This window comes from Peromyscus maniculatus, chromosome 10, assembly GCF_049852395.1.
Source record: "Peromyscus maniculatus bairdii isolate BWxNUB_F1_BW_parent chromosome 10, HU_Pman_BW_mat_3.1, whole genome shotgun sequence".
In the NCBI taxonomy this organism is placed as follows: Eukaryota; Metazoa; Chordata; class Mammalia; order Rodentia; family Cricetidae; genus Peromyscus; species Peromyscus maniculatus.
Window position 1 is genome coordinate 63,493,829 of NC_134861.1, and position 20,699 is coordinate 63,514,527.

Below are 20,699 nucleotides of genomic sequence, written 5' to 3' on the forward strand. Positions count from 1 at the left end.
CAGGTGCAGAAATTACAGCTTTGCTATAAAACCAAAGAGAAGGTGGAGGAAGCAGCTATGATGAGGGCTAACATACAAAGCTCCATCTAAATTGCCATGATTGAACTCTGGCTCCCGGGAGTTGACCTCGGGCAAGTGACTTTGCCCTTCTGACTATTCTTTCTCATTTGGAAACTGGGAAGATCACTGAGAGGACACCACAGTGGGCTTCTCCTGGCCCCAGTCTCTCACGGGCCTGAGTTTCAGTTAAATTTCTGTTTCTGATGAGGCAGGGGGGGAAGATATTGCATACCAGGCATGATTCGGCACTTACAGCCCCAGACAATCAGAAACACATCAGTGTGGCTGCCGCTTGCTTGGCCGATCATGTTTAGGATGACCTAATCCCCTCCTGGTTGTTTATAGAAGAAGCCTGTGAGCTTCTCCGGGGGCCATCACCATTTTATTGTGTGGCTGACCCCTGCATGCAGGAATTCTTCTCTCGAGAAATAAACACTCTTGCCTTTGCATACATGAGTAGTGTGGTCTTTTGTGGGGTGATCTGTGGATCCTAACAATAAGCAATACCTTAGAGGTGTGCTATACATTCAAATAAACATAAGCAACAGGGAACAAGTACACAGAAAATCAGAAGCACAGTAAATATTACTGATATTTCTGCTTGTGACTCTCCATATTGAGAGCACAACCTGGGATGGTTATTTTGATTTCACCACTTTCTTGGACAAGGTCTATGACCTCTTAAAGTCTCAGCTTCCTTGACTTTTTTTTTTAATTTTGTATTTTCAAAAACTCTTTAGTAGAGCATTTTATGTGTTTTTTTTTAAAGTTATTTATATTTTAAATTATGTGCATGACTGCGTATCTTGTGTGAGTGTGTGTGAATGAATACGGGTGCCCACAAAGGCTAGACGAGGATATCAGATCCCCTGAAACTTAAGTTACAGGTAATTGTGAGCTTTCTGAAGCAAACTTGGGTCCTCTACTGGAGCAGGCCCCAACCTCAAACACCGAGCCATCTCTCCAGACTCGGTTTCCATGCTTTAAGTGGAGAACCCTTGAAGTTACTGAGTAAAAAACAAATAAACCCCCAACCAATAGCACAATCCCAAATGAATCACATGTGCTCCAGAAAAAAAAAATCAAGTTTAACAAAGAAAGAAAAGAGTGCATGAGGCAAAGAAAGAGGCAAAAATTATAGTGAAGACTGGTCTCCAGGGGCCACCAAATCCCGTCATATCTTAAAGAATGGAAGTGTGTGGGGACAAGCCAAGGAAGGAGAATTCCTTCAATTTCCCTGCTTGTGGGCCCAAGCAAGATAGTACCAATCAAGAGGACCACAGTGTCTTAGACACACACACACACACACACACACACACACAGTAGCCTTGGAGTCTACTGTTAGATACTTAGAGCCTTGAGATCACTGATGCAACACCCAATCTCTCCAATTCTAGCAGGCCATATGATGCTATGTTTTTTTTTTTAATCTTTTTAATAAGATTAATGAAGTAAGGTTGTAGAAGTAACATTACTATTTATGAAATGTGGGGCTGTGCATTTATTCAGACTTCCTCAGCCTCCCTGGCCCAAATCTGATTCTTCTAAAGCCCAACAGGAGGTTATTTTAGACATGCAAAAAAGTACTGTAAGACAATTGAAATCATCAAAAACCCACAATATAAAACCCAATATTGGCTTCTTCAGATAAGATAGTTAAAATAGAATCCGGAAAAAGTCTAAAGTTATTTGGGGGAATTTATTTTATGAGGGGAAACTGACTTCCTCTTTTCTACCATGGAAGGATAAAAATAGCAAACTTACTGCTACTGTCTTTCAACAAGACAAGATAATGCAGAGGAAACTCAGAGTACTAAAATAGAATGAGAAGAAATCAAGGCATCTAATAAGGTGAAAACCATAATATTTAACTTTAAAAACAAAAAATACAAATGAAAAACTTTTTTTATATTTAATTTGGAGATTGTTTCAATTAATCAGAAACAATGTTCAAGTCCAAGTTTTGTTTTCATGCCAATTACTGTATTTCTTTTATTAATAAATTATAAACCTAAGAGAGTGCTGTACCAAAAATTCCTCAATATTAATCTGTTAGAAATTGACTTCAGGAAAAGAAATGCAATTCTGTTCATCTTTAAGTTGAATGGGCATTTTATTTTATTTTTTTTTTGGTTTTTTGAGACAGGGTTTCTCTGTGTAGCTTTGCGCCTTTCCTGGAACTCACTTGGTAGCCCAGGCTGGCCTCGAACTCACAGAGATCCGCCCGGCTCTGCCTCCCAAGTGCTGGGATTAAAGGCGTGCGCCACCACCGCCCGGCTGAATGGGCATTTTAAAGGGCCTATACTGTAAATTAAATAGCTTAAGAAAATAAAATATACGATTGAGTAATTGACATATGAAAAATTAAATACTTACAATATCTTCTATTATCTCTTTGATAGCTGCCACAGCTAAAATAAATAAGAGAGGAACCAGTGTTGTATATCGACCTGTCGGCGACACGTCGGGTATTTGCTGAATAAGAGAAAAGGCAGGATAACACCAGTGAGACCCAGAAGGGTTAAAACAACCTAAAAGAACAAAGCCACAGGGCCTTCTCAAACGTTTCTCACGGGCTTTACTAGTTTCGGGTGAAGTGTCTGCCGAACAAGTTCATTTGCTTGATTCTAAATACACAGTACAGAGTGATAATGCAGTGCAAGATCGAAAAAAGACAAAGTAGCATATAATAAAACACATCACCATCAAGGTGAGGATGTAGAGATGCAACAAATAGCTGTAGAAATGTCTACACATTTAATACGGATAAATCAGATTACAAAACAATGTTCATTTCACTATCTCTTTTTGTTATCTAAATCAGAAAATGATGCTTGCAGTCACAAAGAGGACCGGAAGACACCAATTTTAAGAGCAGTGGCCTCTGGTGCTGGAATAATTGGTTTAATTTTTATTTATGCTTTGCTTCATTTTCAACTCCTTTGCTAACAGTGAACAGTGGCTTTTTTTAAATGCATTTTTTTTCTTAAAACATTTGTGAAAACTAACCAAATGGTCTCCCCACCCCCAAGACAAGGTTTCTCTGTGTAACAGTCCTAGCTGTCCTGAAACTCACTTTGTAGACCAGGCTGGCCTTGAACTCACAGAGTTCTGCCTGCCTCTGCCACCCAAGTACTGGGATTAAAAGCACGTACCACCACCACCCAGCTTAAGCAGTCATTTTTGGAAGTAATAATTTTTATAGTGAGCCATTCAGCATTGATACTTTCACTGAAATAAAACTAACTGGATAATTGGGGGAAAAGTCTCTCCTCCCTTCAACGCCTAAAATGAACACTTCTTGCCATCAAACTTATAGACCATATCAAATGTTTGAATAACATGAACCCAAAGGCTTGGAGGGGTGGAGGAGGCCAGATACTCTGGGCATGCAGCAGCCCTAGCAGTAGGGAATATACATTATGGCCAGCTAATGCCTTTCTATAAGCCTCAGGGCATTGGTGGAAGATTTAATAAAGCCTTTTCTACTTCTTGCATGTCAGCTTTGAACAGACGTTGGAAGATGGATGCAACTTTACCTGGAGCAGGGCGATAAAGAGAAAGAACGAATTAGCTGCTCTTCGGAACTGAGAGTACAGGAATCTTGGAAGGAATGTGATCACGTTGTATTTTGCAGTACTAGAAAGCAAAAACAAAAAGAAGCATAAAGCTTAGCTCCTCCGTCATCAGCACCCATGTTTTCAAAGTTCTGTTCCCAGCACAGGAGTAATCAGATGACAACATCTGTTCACAGTTTCCAATTTGGAAACTACAGTGAGGGATCGGTAACGTAAATGAAAAAGAGGGAAAGGCACCGGCTAAATAAACAGCCAAGACTGAGCTTTTTATGTACTCCTAAGCTTTGTTTCTCTATAACATCCTTTGTCTTCTCTGGTCAGTTATCACGCTGAACAGTACTAGGAGTAACTTGCAGAGAAGAACAATTTTAGATAAGATACTGCACTAACACATCAACAGAAACATATCAGCCTTTGAGCAAGACCAGACAGTGTAAGCAGCTTCCTGGATAGCCAGGCCAACAGCTTTCTACCTGTACTGTCTCGAGGGCCATGCTAGGAACATGGTGAGGACGCCACACTGGCCAGAATCAATAAAGACAGGAACACGTTGGCCTTGGAAATCTCCAGGCCTTCCTTCCTCTTGTTAATAAACAGAGGGGAAGTTAAAGATACATGTCATACTCTTCAACAGAGATACTACTAGAGGATCGCCAATGTTTTAAATACTAATTGTAAATGGGTACACCTCAAATAGGGTAGGTCTGCCCCTGGAGAAAAGCAAGCTAGCACTTGGGGTGTTCATGTGGTCCAAAGCTACTTAGAATCTAGTGCTTATGTGGAATCATTTCATGACTGTTGAAATTAAAACCTTATCACTTGCAGCAAGGAAGACATTCACCAAGCATGCTGTATTACATGTGCTATATTACAACTATCCAAACCCATACTTTAAGACTCTAGCTAAAACAAACAAACCAAACCTCCAAAAGTTTTCGGTAGACAATTTCAAGAATTGTTCCTAAGTTGTTAAAACTTGGCATGCAAAAACAATACACTGCTACATTAACATGTGTAGAGAGACAATTGCCCAGGGGCAGCTTTGATTATTCAAAACTCCTGGAGTCTAGGTGCTTGTCCCTTCTGCTTTTTCCTACATCCAGGGGCTTTTGATTTTATCCTTTTCTTTTTGTTTTGCGATGCTGGTCATTGAACTCAGAGCTTTATAAATGGTAGACAAAGCATTCTACCATGCATGAGTCACACCAGGGCCAGCGTTTCTTTCGTGGATAGAAAACATTAGAATGGCAGACCCTTCTACCTGAACCGAGAGATCCTGGTAACTCACCCCACCCACCTGCTTTGAAACAGGGTTCCTTTCTCTGGGTAGCCCTGGCTGTGCTGGAATTCACTATACAGACCAGGCTGGCTATGAACTCACAGAGATCTAGCTGCCTCTGCCTCCAGAGTCCTGGGAATAAAGGTGTGCGCTACCATACCTGGTAGGCATTTTCTTCCCACCCATCCTGCTCTACCATCCCATCCTCCCCTGCCTTCCCCCAGCCTATCCTACCTGACATGATTGTTGCAGAATTTTGTCAGCTGAGGCTGGTTGATGAATATGGTTCTTACTTCCTCCTGATCAGCCAGCGAGGTCTTCTCTGAAACATCATCTGTCTTCTCATAACCTGAAAGAAACATGCCTCTTAGTGGACAAGAAATGTTTCAATAGTCGTGCAGTATGGCACATGCCTTTAATCCCAACACCTGGGAGGCAGAGTCAGACACAGAGAAACCCTGTCTCAAAAAAGAAAACAACAAAAAAAGAAATGTTTCATTGTATTATCCTTATTCAGACCAGACCCACATTTCAAATCTTTTCTACAGTGTAAAATCTGACAAGAGCCACATACTTCTCCTTACAGGTAGTGTCCTTTTATAACAAAAAGTAAAGCTCACATAATATTATTGCTAGAGGTGCCATTTAATATTTATGTAAAATTATCCACTTCAAAACCAATAATAGGGGCTGGAGAGATGGCTCAGAGGTTAAGAGGTTCTCCCAGAGGTCCTGAGTTCAATTCCCAGCACCCACATGGTGGCTCACAACCATCTGTAATGAGACCTGGCACCCTCTTCCATATACATAATAAATAAATAATTCTTTAAAAAAAAACCAATAATATTTATTCATCTTTCCCATCTAAATGTCTGACTTAGACTCTTCCATTTCATAAAAAGATACCCCCCAAGTCAATAACTTTGGACTAGTTTATGTGACAGTTTAGGTAAAATTCAAACAAGTAATCTGAAATACATTTTAAAATTTAAGCATCCTTTTGAATATTTTTTTCTTTTTTGTTTCTTTTTGGATGAAAATAGGGGGAAAAAAAGCTAAATATTAAGGTTTAAGTAGGCAATCCGCAATGATCCAACCAGCCACACTATTCTAATCATTTCTCCAACTAAAAGCAAGATTTCTAACTTCATTTTCAAGATCATCATCAGACAACTGTGAAGTTCCTCCAAGGTCATGGCAACAGTGTAATCAATGGATCCTAAGGTGCTCCTTAGGATCGCAAGACTGAGAACACCTCAAAAAAAAAAAAAATACAGGTCATAGAACTGAGAGAACAGAAAAAGTTTAAAGAGCTCACTGTTATTTTCTAGTTAAAAATGGGGGAGGCGGGGAACATTGCCAAGATCTTGAGTCTGATCCCTGGCACCATAACAAACTTCAGCAAACAAACAGGATTGAATTAAGTTAAACTCTTCCTCCTCTGCAGTGAAAGGACAATAACATTCTAAAAAAAAAAAAAAAAATCCATTTGTCTCCATTTTCTACCGTTCAGTGCCAGCCAACTCTTCCCATGAAACCTGCTGACATGCGGCCTTCTGAAGTGTTCTGCATTGCTGAAGGCAGCCAAGCTGCTCTGGGTCCACAGCCACATGGACCAACTCCTTCCCCACAGCACACTTACCTGGAGGTTTTCTGGCTCTCTGGTTAAAAGTCAGTCTCCCCCTACCAGAATAGGAGCAGCCTGGGGCTGTAGAGGGTGCGTTATTCATCTCCACCATACCAGTCAACAAACAGTAGGTACTCAACAAAAGTCTGCCCAATAAATACACTCCAAATGACAAAGAAGTCGTTGTCTCCACTGCCCCATTTGGAAGGCAAGAGAAAGCTTCTCCACCCACTGGTAAAGATACTAACGATAATTAAGAGAGCTAGTGACAAAGGGTACAGACAAGCTTGCCTGTGGGGCACAGATATGGTAGGAGACTCAGTGAGATGCTAAGATGTGGAACAGGGAAGCAGCCCCGACTGAGGCAAGAAAGGGCTGGACTGACTGGACGTCATGCTGAGGAAGCACTCAGGCTAGCTCAAAAAGGGTTCTTCATGCTGAGAAAGCAGTCTGAAGTCTAGTCTCTGCTTGGCAGGGAGCCACTAAGAGCTTTCCAGGATCAGAGCTACATTTTTATCCTCTTTGTCCTGAAGGTCACGGCTCCAAGGCAGGCTCAATCCTACCTATTTTTCAGTTTTAGAGAGGCCGGTTTCACCCACAGTCATGGTCCATTACTACATCCTATTTTAGATACAACACAAACTTCATCCTCTACTTTTACATTATCCTAATTTCTCACAGGGATTGGGACATGGATCATTTGGTTAAAGCACTTGCTGGGCAAGGGTGGGGACCTGAGTTTAGATCTCCAGCAATGAAATGAACAGTGGCCATGGCAATGCAGTTATAATCCCAGTATGCGGGAGGTAGAGACAGGAGATTCCAAGGGCCAGCTAACAAGCTGGACAGGCTGAACTGTCAAGCTTTGAGATCAAATGGGAGACCTTGTGCCTCAGTATATAATAGAGATTGATTGAGGAAGACACTCCATGCTGTTCCGAGCAATGTCTTTAGATGGGACTTTACAATATTGCATTTTTGAGAGCCTAGCCCTTTGGTAATTTTTTTTCCTGAGGAGTAATGGATCAGTCCTCCTGAGAGATTTAGACTGAGGTCTCAGATGAGCAGGATTTCACACGTCCCCCTTCCATGTTAATTTGTAATGAAGAATTCCTACAGTACCTTCCTGGGTCAAAAGGATTGGAATTTACTCCTTTTCTTTTTCTTACATGAGAATCTGAGTAATTAAAACAATCCTAATGGATTAGCAGAGGTCCAAGGAAGAGTAGACAAGGAACTTCTCTATAAAAGAGAGGCTAAGTCTAGAATGGTGACATGTTCCAAACCAAGTGTAGAAACGGAGAAGGGGCTGGATGGTTCTAGGTGTATAATACCCGGATGCTAAAGAAAAGGTTGAGGAGGATGGTGTATGTAAAGCTTGGTTCATGGAGAACTCCAGGAGCTTCAAGGCACTCTGACCAAAAGTGATACTCAGCTCCAGGATGTACTGACCAAATGTGATAACTGAGCTCTGAGATTCAGTGACCAAATATAACACTGAGAGAGAGATTTACCACTCAGAGTAGACAGTGAGGTCCTTAGCAAGCAGGAACTGTTGGGAACCCCCCTCCACTCTCAAGCATCACTGTCACAGTTCCAGAGAGCTTGGCAGTGACATGCAGAACCCACACAGACCTTAAGCTATAACTCTCAGGATGTCTAAGGTAAGTACCACCTTCTATGATATATCTGATCTCCAATGACTGTTAGTTCTAGAAGGCATAGGCCTCATAACCTCAGACATCCCCAGGATGCTCTAATGAAAGTATCTGTGGGAAAGACCTAGAACTTGGCTAATGTGGACAGCAAGAGTTTGTAACTATTATAATTGGAATGATTGCTTAGCTCACTGTAGAAATTGGCAGGTCTGGGGGTATATCAATAACCTATTAATCTATATTCCATGAAGAAAAGAACCAAAGCTCTTATTTGAACCACTTTGAGGACAGTGGGTCATGAATTTGACCTCACCCTTATCCTGGGTTAGAGGTGAAGGCACATTCTCTTCATGCAAATTGATAGCTGTTCAATGTACACCCCACAGCTGGTTTATAAGGGTATATTTGTGTTATTTTTGTTTAAAGGCAGGGTCTCATGGCATTTGACTTGGAGCTTGGTGTCTCTCAGAAGATGACCTTGAACTAGTCATCTTTCTGACTTATCTCCTGGACCGCAAGGATCACCAGTCTGTGCAACCTATCATCAGTCATGAAGGTCACATAAAGAGCTGGGGGTTACACTCAGCTCTCAGTGTATAGTGTAGTAAAGGCAATCCAAAGGGGAAATTTCCTTCATTTCCACCCTAGAGAGGTCAAAATTAAGACGGCATGGAGCTACTAGGTTCCTTTCCACACACAGTTCCATCTGTTTTAAGTAGAGAAATGATGTCCCTTAGGAGTGGTTTGGTAACCCAGGGGGCTTGTTTGGTATTTTAGTGATGTGTTCACTTAAGCCATTAAAGTTATCAGCAGTTCTTAATCTACCTATCTAGACTCATAGGGACTCCTGAGGGATTTGCCACCTTTGCAGGAAGCAGGAAGAAGTGTGAAGCCACTGTTTTAGGATGAGTTCTCACTGAAGTGTCCAGGTCAGCCAGGCCTTCTCCAGTCACCTTTGTTATGAAGCCACACTGACAGCAAAGCTGACTCGGAGAGAGAAATGCATTGCTATCACACTCTCTAGCATCCTGTGCAGTTTTTCCTGCTATAAAATTGCACAGAGGGCACACAGCACTCAGGCAATCAATGGAAATCGACCCTAAAGCATTGATTTCCTGTTTCTGCAGTCTCCTCGGTGACCTGTCTTCTCTAGATTAGTAGTCCCAAGAAGGTCCGGATTAAACTTGGAAATCAAAATCTCATTGAACGTATATCTGGTAAACGTCAAGGCAAACACTAAGACATATTAGGCGGTTACTCTCATTAGTACCCTAATTTACAAAACAGAAATATTGTGTGTCCATCTCCTGGAATAACTGGTTTAAGATGACAGCGTCTGCATGCAAAGTATTTATAAAATGCTTGATATTTAGTCAGTATTCAATAAAAGCAATCTATTGTGCTTGAAGAGTGAGCAGGGGTGGATGAATTCAGACCAGACGTTGGGTCTCAGAGAAGGGGGAGCTGCCACAGTGTCTCAGAGCAGTCACTCCTTCCTGGCAGTGCAATTGAGAGCTCATCTGCTCCCCTTGCTACACGGAAAGTTTCCCGAACATTCCACCTGATTCACACTAGCCCTCAGTTGTCTGATGAGTTCACCAGTGGGCAAAGCCAGATCAGCAATATGTTGAGAACAGATCCCTTCCTTACAAGTAGATGCAAGATTCCCCCAACTTTTAACATGCATAAGTCCAAAACTGTAAATAAATTTATGATGCAAGACAATGTCATAGGAACTAGAGGAACTAGTGTTCCAAAAGAAGAAAGCTGACTGAGCAACATACCCCATAGATCACCTGCTTCCTGTGAAGGCACCCAAGTTCACAGTAATCCTTACTGGTCTAGGCAGGTAGTGAGGGATGATGGCATATTTTAACTGTGTCAAATCACTGAACCATAGGTCCTATAGTACTGTTGCTAGACTAATAGAAACCTCATAGCTGAGCTGATTCTCCTATGTTGGCCTATCTGGAAAGTCAAGTGAGTTACCATGTGTCTCATGAGAACCGAAGCGACTCACCCAGTGGTGACTGGATGAGACAGGAATCCAGCAGCATTGGGCTCACACAACCTAACGTACTTAACCCCACAGAAGGACAGATACACCCACAGGACCAAAGTCTTCAGTCCGTTGAAGACCCTGGCCATGGGACCATGACAGGTCAAGTCTGCTGCTTACCACTTCTCCTCCACAGAGCTGCCAACGTCTGTAACTCATCCCCACCCTGACTGACCACCTTCTCCAAAGGCTGCTAATGAGAGTAACTGTCTAATGTATCTTAGCGTTTGCCTTGACATTTACCAGATATACCTTCAATGGTAGTTTGGTTTCCATGCTTAATCCAAACCTTCTTGGTACCTTTAAACTGACATCTTTTCTTTTGATGGAGTTCAAACCAAAGCCTAGGAACCAATATATTCCTAGCAGATGAATTTGCTTATGTCATAGGTTAAGGGGGAGAGGAGCCAGCGAGAGAGAGAGAGAGAGAGAGAGAGAGAGAGAGAGAGAGAGAGAGAGAGAGAGAGAGAGAGAGAGAGCTCATTTCTTATTTCCCTGAATCCTAAGTTCCTGGAAGTGTATCATTATGGTTATGAAATACAAACACACAGATGAAGAGCAGTAACTCCAACTGCACATTACACTTTCTAATACTTTTAAATGACCATGCATTATTCTTAGAAACCAACCTCATTATCAACACCATCCTGGTTTTGAACTGCCTCAGCCATCATATTCCTTCATACACATACACACATACACACATACACACACACACACACACACACACACACACACACACACACACACATGACCCTCATAACACATAACACACTAAGTCCATTTAGTGCTGTGGTCACACAATCAGCACATGTGTGGTATAGCTCCTAAGCCCACCTGTGCATGTTCACTGGGAACCCTTAAAAAGCTGGACACAGACCCCACCCTCTCTCTCTGTTCTGCTCTGTCTCTTCCCCTACCATCTTTCCCTCTCTCCGCATGTGCTTCCCTCCACCCCCAGGCCTGGTTCTCTTATATCCCCCCCCACACACACACCCCTCTTCTTCCTAATAAGCTCTCTGCTACTAGGCAGTCTTGGCCGTGCCTTTCTGCTGGTAACCAGTGCCGCCACCAGTGACATCATTCATTTCAGTTACCAAGTAGGGAGACCTAAGCTTTCCTCTTCCCTCTGCCCAGACCCCGAGCATGCTTTCATACCACAGAGCATGATGCCACCAAGGACAGAAAGGCCCAAAGGTTATTCATGGAAAAGGCTTGAAGTTCTTCAATCCTCATTCACAAATACCACAATCCAATCAGCAAAACTTAATTCCATCATCTGCTCCGTCAACATACCTCATGTCTATGGGAAGGCATTTTAAAAAACCATTACAGAAACAGCAGAAAATAAGATAAGATTCCCTCTTTGGGACTTATTCTCTAGAGTAGAGGAAGATAATTACAGGTCATTCTAAGGGAGCCGAAGGAAATGGCCAGCAGGTAGTGAAAGCCCATTAAAGCTCTCTATGCTCACTGTGGTTATAGTTTCTGCAGACATCAGTGCTTTGCTCAGGATGGGTGATGCTTCATACAGGTCAGAGAAGGCCTCTGGGGAGAAGCTGAATTGAGGTCTCAGTGACAGTAAGAAAAGATAAGGGGTAACGCGGGCTCAGTCAGTGAGTGGAGGGGCAGGAAGGAGGCCCCGGGGGAACGAACGGGCAAGAGAACCTGTGATACCGAACAGGAGAGTCTTGAATCTGAGTCAAGAAGAGAGGCGGGACCAGATCCAGAGAAGCAATGAGCCACTTGAACTTATGTTCTTAATCCAGCAGGGATCCACTGTGAGGTTCAAGGAGATGGGCTGCTGGGAGACCATGGGATCTTACAAGTGAAGGAGAATGGGGTCTGGGTCCAGCTTGTGACAACTGATGGGAAAAGAATACAGAAAATAGTCCCTGTGGCCTATGTCTCTCATCATCTTTCCACCACTGTACGGAGTCAGACACACCTGCCACCTGACATTACACTAACCAGAGATCTGAAAGAAATGTAGGGGGTTAAAAAATAAATACCGTATCTATAATCTTTTATTGTGATTATATGTTAAAGTATTCTGCATATACCAAGTGGAATAAAATGCTAACCCATAGCTTCTACTTTCTTACAAGGTTGTGTGGGGATTGTGTGAGATGATACAGTTGTGCTACACTTGAGGCAATACCTGGTTCTTCATATACAGGGAAATAGTCTAGCCATTCTTATGAAAGCTAGGTAGATTGTGGGATGGGGAAACCTTTGGTCAGATCTGTGTTCAGAACCTGCTTAGGGCATTTCTGTACAACACTAAACAAAGCAATTTATTGTCTAGGCCTTACTTCCTCATCCCTAAAACACTACCCTGAGGACGACATTGTGTTATACTGAGGACGACATTGTGTTATAATGTAGACTGACACTCGCCACTCAGACGCTTCCTGACTTCTAGTCTCCCTAGAGATTACAAAAGGTAATGTCTCTTTCAAAATATTTGATATAGGAAAAAAAAAGTGTTAACCACACAAGTAGAAGGGATAATAGTCAACCAGGGTTATGCCCAGGGTGAGCCCATGTTGGTAGTGAAATAATGCAGTCTTTCATACAGTTCCATAAGTTGATAGGAAATAAGTATGTTTTCCTCCAAAGTCCCATCTCTGTAGGGTTATGCAATGAAATACAGGTAGGAAGAAGAACAGCACAAAATACAAATTCTTTCTGTAGCCTCATAATAAGGTTAGAGAGTCATTGTGATTGTGCAGACTCAACTTGATTTCACTTAGAAGTAGGCCCGCAAGTGGACTTAAAATGTCTATTGTGTCTCTTGTATTTATCTCCTAACCACACTAAGCAGAGTCTGATTACCTTTTACTCAACATGTTCCAGTATCAGTCCTTAAAGAGGCCATATTGTTTGCTCAAGATTCTTGACCTAGACTGAGGTCATTAAATAAACAATCATGCTTGCAACAGTCAGAAGCTAATAAAAGAAGATGAACTGGAAAACTAGCTGGTGACTTTAGAGGTGCAATTAAACCTAGGCGCCACTTAGGAGGAGACAGAAACACTGTCCACTGCCCTTTTCAAAGGCTGTGTGTGTGTGTGTGCGCACACGTGCGTGCATGTGTGTGTGCATGTATACTGTTCTTTTGAGTAAGTAATTATTAAATAATTATTAAATCTTTTTCTTCAGGCACACGCATGAGCGTACACACACACACATACACACACACACACACACACACACACACACACACACACACACACACACTCCTTTCTCTCTTGTCTCAAGCTCTGGTTTTTGTTTCAAAGGAATTTGTGGAGGAACAAGTTCAATGTTTTCATTCTCTCTGTGTATACAGAGGCAGTTACTGCAGCTACCAAGGAGATTTTGAGACCCCGCATTCTGCATTGTCCTAAGAGGAGGGTCATTTCAAATGTTCGATGGGAGTGCAGTAGCTATTGGAGACAGGGGACGGAAGGTGGGCGTTAACGGAGATGATGAGCTCGGCACTTGACAGCCTAGGTTCTCATACTACACCTTGAAGTGAGGCATTAGAGAGATGAAACACCTGCAAGTATGGAAATGAAACAGAAACGCTTCAGTCGTACACCTCAGGTCTCCAGACCATGACTCCAAAGCTGGGGGACAGAAAATTGCAGTTGTATTAATGCATCATCGCTGGACTATGTACAGCTCCGGCTCTGTACTGCGGACATCTGCTGCTGTCTCCAGTTCAGTGTCTGCATTTCCTGAAAAAGTCTCTCTCTTTCCTTTGGAGAGACACTCACAGAAGTGTGGGGGCACCACTCCCATCACCTTCCTGTACCCCACGGAGCTTAACTGCCATTTGGACCTAAGCCCTGCTGAGCGCAATTGGACTGACTCTGTGGTACCTGGAAGGGATGGTCCACTACTCAGACTACCTTGGCTCTGGTCTGTCCTGTCTGTAGAGCTTTTCCTTTGTGTCCAGGAGCAACTCCACCTGCTCACCAGATGTATTTACTCAAGCTTCTGCCCATGGAACCTAAGTGCTCACTAACCCCCTCCCTGTACCTGGCCAAGCTTCTTCCAGATGCTGAGTCCTGTTCCTTGGCTTGCAATCATGACTGGCATTTCTGCCTGGACTCATGGCGCACCTGCCCCTCCCTCGACAGATCGTTAAGCTGCAGGAACCTTTTATAACAGGCTCTACTTGCTGGATCAGACCAACTGCTTGCTCTAACTGAGTTCTTCATCCAGCACACTCTGGGACACTGTGGGATGCTGCCCAAAAGGACGTGTACAAAAGCTGAAAAGATTTCCATAGCCCTAGCCTCCTCTTCCAACTTTCCTGTTCAAGCAGCTGTGACCCTAGCCCATTACCTTTAAACATCTCTAAGTTATTTAAAAAAACAAAAACAAAAACAAAAAAAATACTTGTAACAAAGAGACACCTAATTCCATAATATAAAGCATGGCTACTTGCTTTAAAATAGATATTTTATAGTGCAAATAGGCTTTCTTTTTAAAAGAATTCTCAAAATGATACAAATAAGAAAGCCTTACTTCTCTCATGGTCAGCGAGCCAGTGAGCACCTGAGTCAATACATAACTAGGAAACCAATGGAGTCAGCCTTATCCCTAAAACACTAACACTAGTGCGTTCATTCATTCACTCACTCATTCATTCACCCATCCACTCATTCATTCATTTACTCACTCATCCATTCACTCACTCATCCATTCATTTAACAACTGAGTGTGCCCCCCATCTCTTCCTTGAATTCCAATTCTCACATAGTTTTTCTAATTAAGGGCCTCCATGGTGCTCACAGCCCTGAGGAATTTCACTGATCTATCAGAACATATTCTTTATCATTCTTCTTCGATGCATCCCACAGGAAAGTTTACATATGAAGAATGCGCTTCTTATGCAAAAGATTGGTATATCTATAGCATACTTACCGAGTAATGTACACACATGTGTGCACATATTATATATATAATTACAAGTGAGAATAACGGATGTATAGATGCCCCTAACTTAGGCAGCCAGGCTAGATAAGGAGTAAAAGTGCACCTAAGTATTAACTGGGTATGTTGCTCTAGTATAGGGAGGTAACATAAACTACACCAACATAAACATAACATAAACACATACATGAAATGTTTACTAAGTTTTCTACTTTGATATAAGCTACCCAGAAATACTCAGACGCTTATCATCTTGCCCCCATCGTGACAGCCACTAGTATACTTTCCTATAAGGGACCTGCTCTTTTCTTACATAGTAAATAGTGTTTTTCTGTAAGGGCCTCTGTAGGAACAAATCTAAAAATAGACAAGTGTGAAAACCCATCAACATCATTTGTCTACAACAGGAAGAAAATAATGGCTGAACACTTCCTGAAGTCACGCTGAGCTGCAAAAGCTCTGAAAGTAGTACTACGAATCCTAAGTGGAAAACACTAGGGGAAAAAAAAATCCCTGATGTTCAGAACAAAACACTATCCATAAGCAGAACTCTATAAAGATCGATGGCATGACTAGTGTTGGGCCTCACACAGACTAAGTCCTCAGTCTCTGTGGTGGCCAGATTTGGAAAGCATCCTATAAAATTAATCACTTTGGGCAAGTTGAGTTATTAGAAGTGGCAATAAAGCATTTACGAATGCTAACATCATGCACAACTGGGAAAGCATGAAATACAGTGAAAGATGGAGGGGATTCAATGACGTCTCCTTGGAAACATCCCACAGACCACTTGGTCTGAGAGAAGAATGAACAACACGCTACCAAGCAGACTGACTAGCACCAAGGGGGTTTCCACGGCGAGACGTCTATCAGACATCTCCTGGAAGTCGCAATCAGCTAAAAGCATTGGCAGCTTGCCTAAGCCTCAGACTCCACTCTAAGAAGGTCTTGGAAAGAAGAGGCTGATGGAGCCGTGCCTATGGACTGGAGTCTAACTGATGGGTAAGGTGGTAAGGCAGGAAGGATACACCAATAGATGTAAAGGGACGAGGAGCTTTGACAATCAAAGTGGGAATGCTAGGCCAAGTCAGACACGTCTTCCACACTTCGGGACACATTTCAAGTTATCACCAGGAAAAGGACCCCAAAAATGGGAGAAACCCGATTGACTAAGGCAACATGTTGACTAACTGTGAGGGGCTCTGAAGAGAGAAGAAAACAGAGGAGCATTCAGACTCCACTATTGTTGGACAGAAAGTTCTAGAACTGGTTAAAGGAGATCCAAAGAGGCAGGACACAGGCTTATGTGTTCAAGAGTGAAAGCATGCACAGGCACCCAAGGATGGAGCAAATGTATTTTTAAAAATGTTGAGAGACCACCAAAATGGTTTTCCCCTTTCATTTGGGATGCAAGAAACTGATGAGACAGGGCTGCTGCCCGAAATAGATGTGCAAAGTTAACAGATGACTAAAGCAGAACTTCACGACTCCTGGTTCACTTCATTGTCTCTCAAGCAGCAGCATCTGAGACCAGGAAAAGCAGAAGAAACAGGGGGAGGAAGTAAAGGGAAAGGAGGACAGAGGGACTTTCTCCTTCTTGATGTTGTTTTAAGGTGGCATTTACAAGAATTTGTATCTTCTAGCTAATATCTATCTATCTATCTATCTATCTATCTATCTATCTATCTATCTATCTATCTATCATCTATCTTTCCTTCCCTCTTTCTTTCTTCCTTTCTTTCTAGCTAATATCTATGTAACTATGTATCTATGTATCTCTATCAATCTATCTCCCTCCCTTTCTCTCTCTCTCTCTCTCTCTCTCTCTCTCTCTCTCTCTCTCTCTCTCTCTCTCTCTCTCTCTCTCTCCTCTCTCTCTCTCTCTCTCCAGAACTGTGAGTGACTGCATGATGGTTAAGTGAAGTGTCTTAACATAGAGTCATGGTCCACAACAGAGGATCTAAAAATGACAAACAATATAAAATAAAATAAACAATAAAAACAAAAACCCCACTGTCCCCCACGTTCTCAAGAGCAGATTTCATACCTCACAAGGTACTGTTTATAAATTAGGAAATCAGGAATCAACATATGTGCTCTCCGAGCTCACAGACCTGTGCTCATGTGTTGTAAAGGACTTGTGGAAATGTTTTGCACATGATTAATTTGGAAGTTAAGAAGAACATCTTCTATTCACACTGAGAATTCAGGAAAGACTGAGGAGGATTTAATTACCTCGAAGGAGCTATTTCAATATATACATAAATACAGGATACATGAAAAGGTGTGCCATTTTTAAAAGTGTTCTTTTTATTACCTAAGCCTGAACAATACTTCTATTGTCTCATGATTTAGAGGCCAATGTCAGTCAAAAATCTCATGCAAAGAAATAATTAAGAGGATGGTTTGATGACCAGAAACCAGTAAGCTTCCATAAATGAACTTCCTTCTTTTTCTTTTCTTCCTCCCCTCCCACTCCCGACCCCTGCCTCCCCGCCAAGACAGGGTAGAGCTCAGTATGTAGACCAGGCTGGCCTTGGCCTTGAGCTCACCGAGTTCTGCCTGCCTCTGCCCCCTGAATGCTGGGATTAAAGGTCACCACTCCAAGCCCTTCATTTCTTTATTAAAAACAATAGTATGCAGGAGATACAGATATAATGCAGCTCAGTGGTCTAGGGCTTGTGTATCAAGTGTGAGGTTCTGGGGAGGGGGACAGGAGACACAAATTAGCATCCTGTTTCTATCCATGGCTGTGTAGTGAGTGACACAGACCCACAAGCAGGTGAAACCTTCTGAAAAGTCCAAGCATGGGCCACTCTTGGTTCCTGATTCCTTTCCTTCCCTGATCTAGTACCTAATCCTAGGTATTAGGATCAACACAGTCCAGATAGGAGAGTCAGGCCTCTTCTGGGAACATGGACTTGTAATGTTCCCAGCAGGGTCACCTGACTCAGCACCATGGCAATGCGGGTGCCACATGCATGCTGCCATGGTTTGTATGTGGCTTAAGAGTGTCCCACAGTGGTTCACATGTTGAAATCTAATTACCATTGTGAGCATTAAGAGAATGAAACAATTTAGAGGTGGAGGCCTTGGGGATTCATTAGGAGTAAATAAATAAAGGGTGCAATCCCCACACCTGAATTGGGACTAGGTGAGGTTAGGGTGCAATCCCCATAACTGAATTCCTATGGTGTCACAAGTGAGGGAGGGGTACCAGATCTCTCTCTCTCTCTCTCTCTCTCTCTCTCTCTCTCTCTCTCTCTCTCTCTTCTCTTCTCTTCTCTTCTCTTCTCTCTTTTCTTCTTCTTCTTCTTCTTCTTCTTCTTCTTCTTCTTCTTCTTCTTCTTCTTCTTCTTCTTCTTCTCTCTCTCTCTCTCTCTCTCTCTCTCTCTCTCTCTCTCTCTCTCTCTCTCTCTCTCTCTCTCGGACCTCCAGAGCTATGAGCCAAAACAGACCATTTTTCTTCATAAAGTTACCCAGCTTTGGGGATTTCATTAGAGAAATGAAAACTGAACCAATACACATGCCACAGGTATGGAATGGCAAAGGGAGCAGGCAGAGACAAAAGTCAAGGCAGAACTGGCCAGAAGAAGAGTGCTCATAACCCTGTCCCACGGGCCTCAGCTGTGTCCCTGAGGCTCCCTTGGACAGAGTACATAAATTAGGGGACATTCTCAGCTAAACTCCCGAGTTCAAATGGCAGGATAAGGACAAACAGGGCATGAAATAATCAGAAGGCAAGGTCGTGAACGATAATAAGTTGAAGTCCTATACAAAGGCCTAAGAAAGTCAACTGTGCAACTACAGCATGGGAGACACTTTGCCGAGCAAGATGTGAAGAGGACACACGGGCTGATGTGCTGCTGTTTGCTTAGCTAGAAAGAGCTGCATGAGAAAGGGATGAGCTCTCTCCGGAGGTATGACCCCTCCCCAGACAGGAAGGGATTCAAGCAGGAAACAAGTCCTCAGATCACTGCTAACATTCTCTATCGGATCTATGTTGCGAGAAATGGCTTTTCAGTTCTATCCCAACCCCAGAAATAATTCATCTTACCATTTAAAAAAATCTTTTAGCCGTAGATAAGTGCAGCTCTTATCTGTCATTGAAGAGTCCTCTTTTAGGAGCTGATAGTATTTCAGAAAGCTACCTCTAGTCAAAATGCAGAGGACAATTGGCCCTGGGTGCCTGTCCCCTGTCGATCCATCTACAGCACAACTCCTGCATGGAAGACTCAGAGATGATACGGAAGCTGCATCTATGAAGTCTCAATACATCTGCTGAGATAAGACCTCAACAATGAAAACCCCAACTGCCGTGCTGATGTAGATGGTGAAGTCTAACAGGGCTTCAGCTCTAAATGAAGAGCTACAGGTGGTTAACCACTGCTGCCAGAGGGAGCATTAGTCTTTCCCAGGAGTGAGCCCCCCTAAATGGTTATCCAGTGCCAAGTGGTCAGCCCTAAAACATATACATACAAGTAGCAATAAATGGATTCAGCTCATTACATTTACACAATTATACAGAATATATGTATATTTTCAGATCTATAAAACACTAACGATGAAAGAAAAAGAGGCTATGAATTTGAGAGGAGGTGGGGGGCACAGGAGCGGCTGGAGATGATGTAATTATATATTTTTTCTTCTTTTTACTTTTTTGTCTGATGTAATCATATTTTAATTAAAAGTAAAAGAAGCCGGGCGGTGGTGGCGCACGCCTTTAATCCCAGCACTCGGGAGGCAGAGGCAGGCGGATCTCTGTGAGTTCGAGGCCAGCCTGGTCTCCAAAGCGAGTTCCAGGAAAGGCACAAAGCTACACAGAGAAACCCTGTCTCGAAAAACCAAAAAAAAAAAAAAAAAAAAAAAAAAAGTAAAAGAAAAAGACAATACACAAGGTCGTGGGAGAACCCGTCACCCAGGGCTAGCCCAGCAAGCAAGTTCTCAACAACTGGAACACAGAAAAGTAAGCCACTGAGTCACAGCAAATGCTTGTAGGACAGTTAACTCCAAGGACTTCAGAGGCAATGCGCTCTCAGGGAGACACCACCGAATTCCAGCTCTGAAGGAGCTAGTTAGCTCCTAGAAGATCCTGGGAAAATATTAGTAAGCAACCATAAGGCTCAGTCATTGTTTCTTCTTTAGAGGTACTTATGCATTTTATAACACAAAACAGGCAGACGAATAAGAATACAAGCCACAGAACTAACTAAATAACATCACCTGGATGTCACATTATTCTCAGGTTGATTCACAGGCATCTGACTGGCACCTGCTTCTTATCTCTGTTGTGACTTTGCAATAAAGAATCAAAAAATCTACCTTGATTTCTTAAAACAATGAAACAATACTTCAATCATAAAACAAAATAAAAACAAACAAACAAAAAAAAAAACCCCAAAACCTAGTGGACTAAAGCCTAGCTGTCAATTACAACATTAATGGGGTGTGTCATCAGTAGGGCACACAACAACGTATATTCTATGTGCCAGAACAACAGCTTTTACCC

At 42.5% G+C, this 20,699-nt stretch overlaps 1 protein-coding gene across 9 annotated transcripts in view; it reads right to left on the reverse strand.

Annotated features, from left to right (window-relative positions):
• The window catches only part of Atp8a1 (ATPase phospholipid transporting 8A1), a 227,252-nt gene that overhangs the window by 190,266 nt on the left and 16,287 nt on the right, over positions 1 to 20,699 (reverse strand). For 5 of the 9 annotated variants that reach the window (XM_076546409.1, XM_006974634.4, XM_076546407.1 and 2 more), the window contains exons 2-4: positions 5,152 to 5,266; positions 3,600 to 3,699; positions 2,437 to 2,535 (exon numbers count right to left, since the gene is read on the reverse strand). In XM_076546409.1, the coding sequence (XP_076402524.1) occupies positions 2,437 to 2,535; positions 3,600 to 3,699; positions 5,152 to 5,266 (314 nt within the window). Of the gene's footprint in view, positions 1 to 2,436; positions 2,536 to 3,599; positions 3,700 to 5,151; positions 5,267 to 6,559; positions 6,732 to 20,699 lie in introns of those variants that run through there. The other 4 variants (XM_042257486.2, XM_076546405.1, XM_076546406.1 and 1 more) reach the window with 3 other exon arrangements.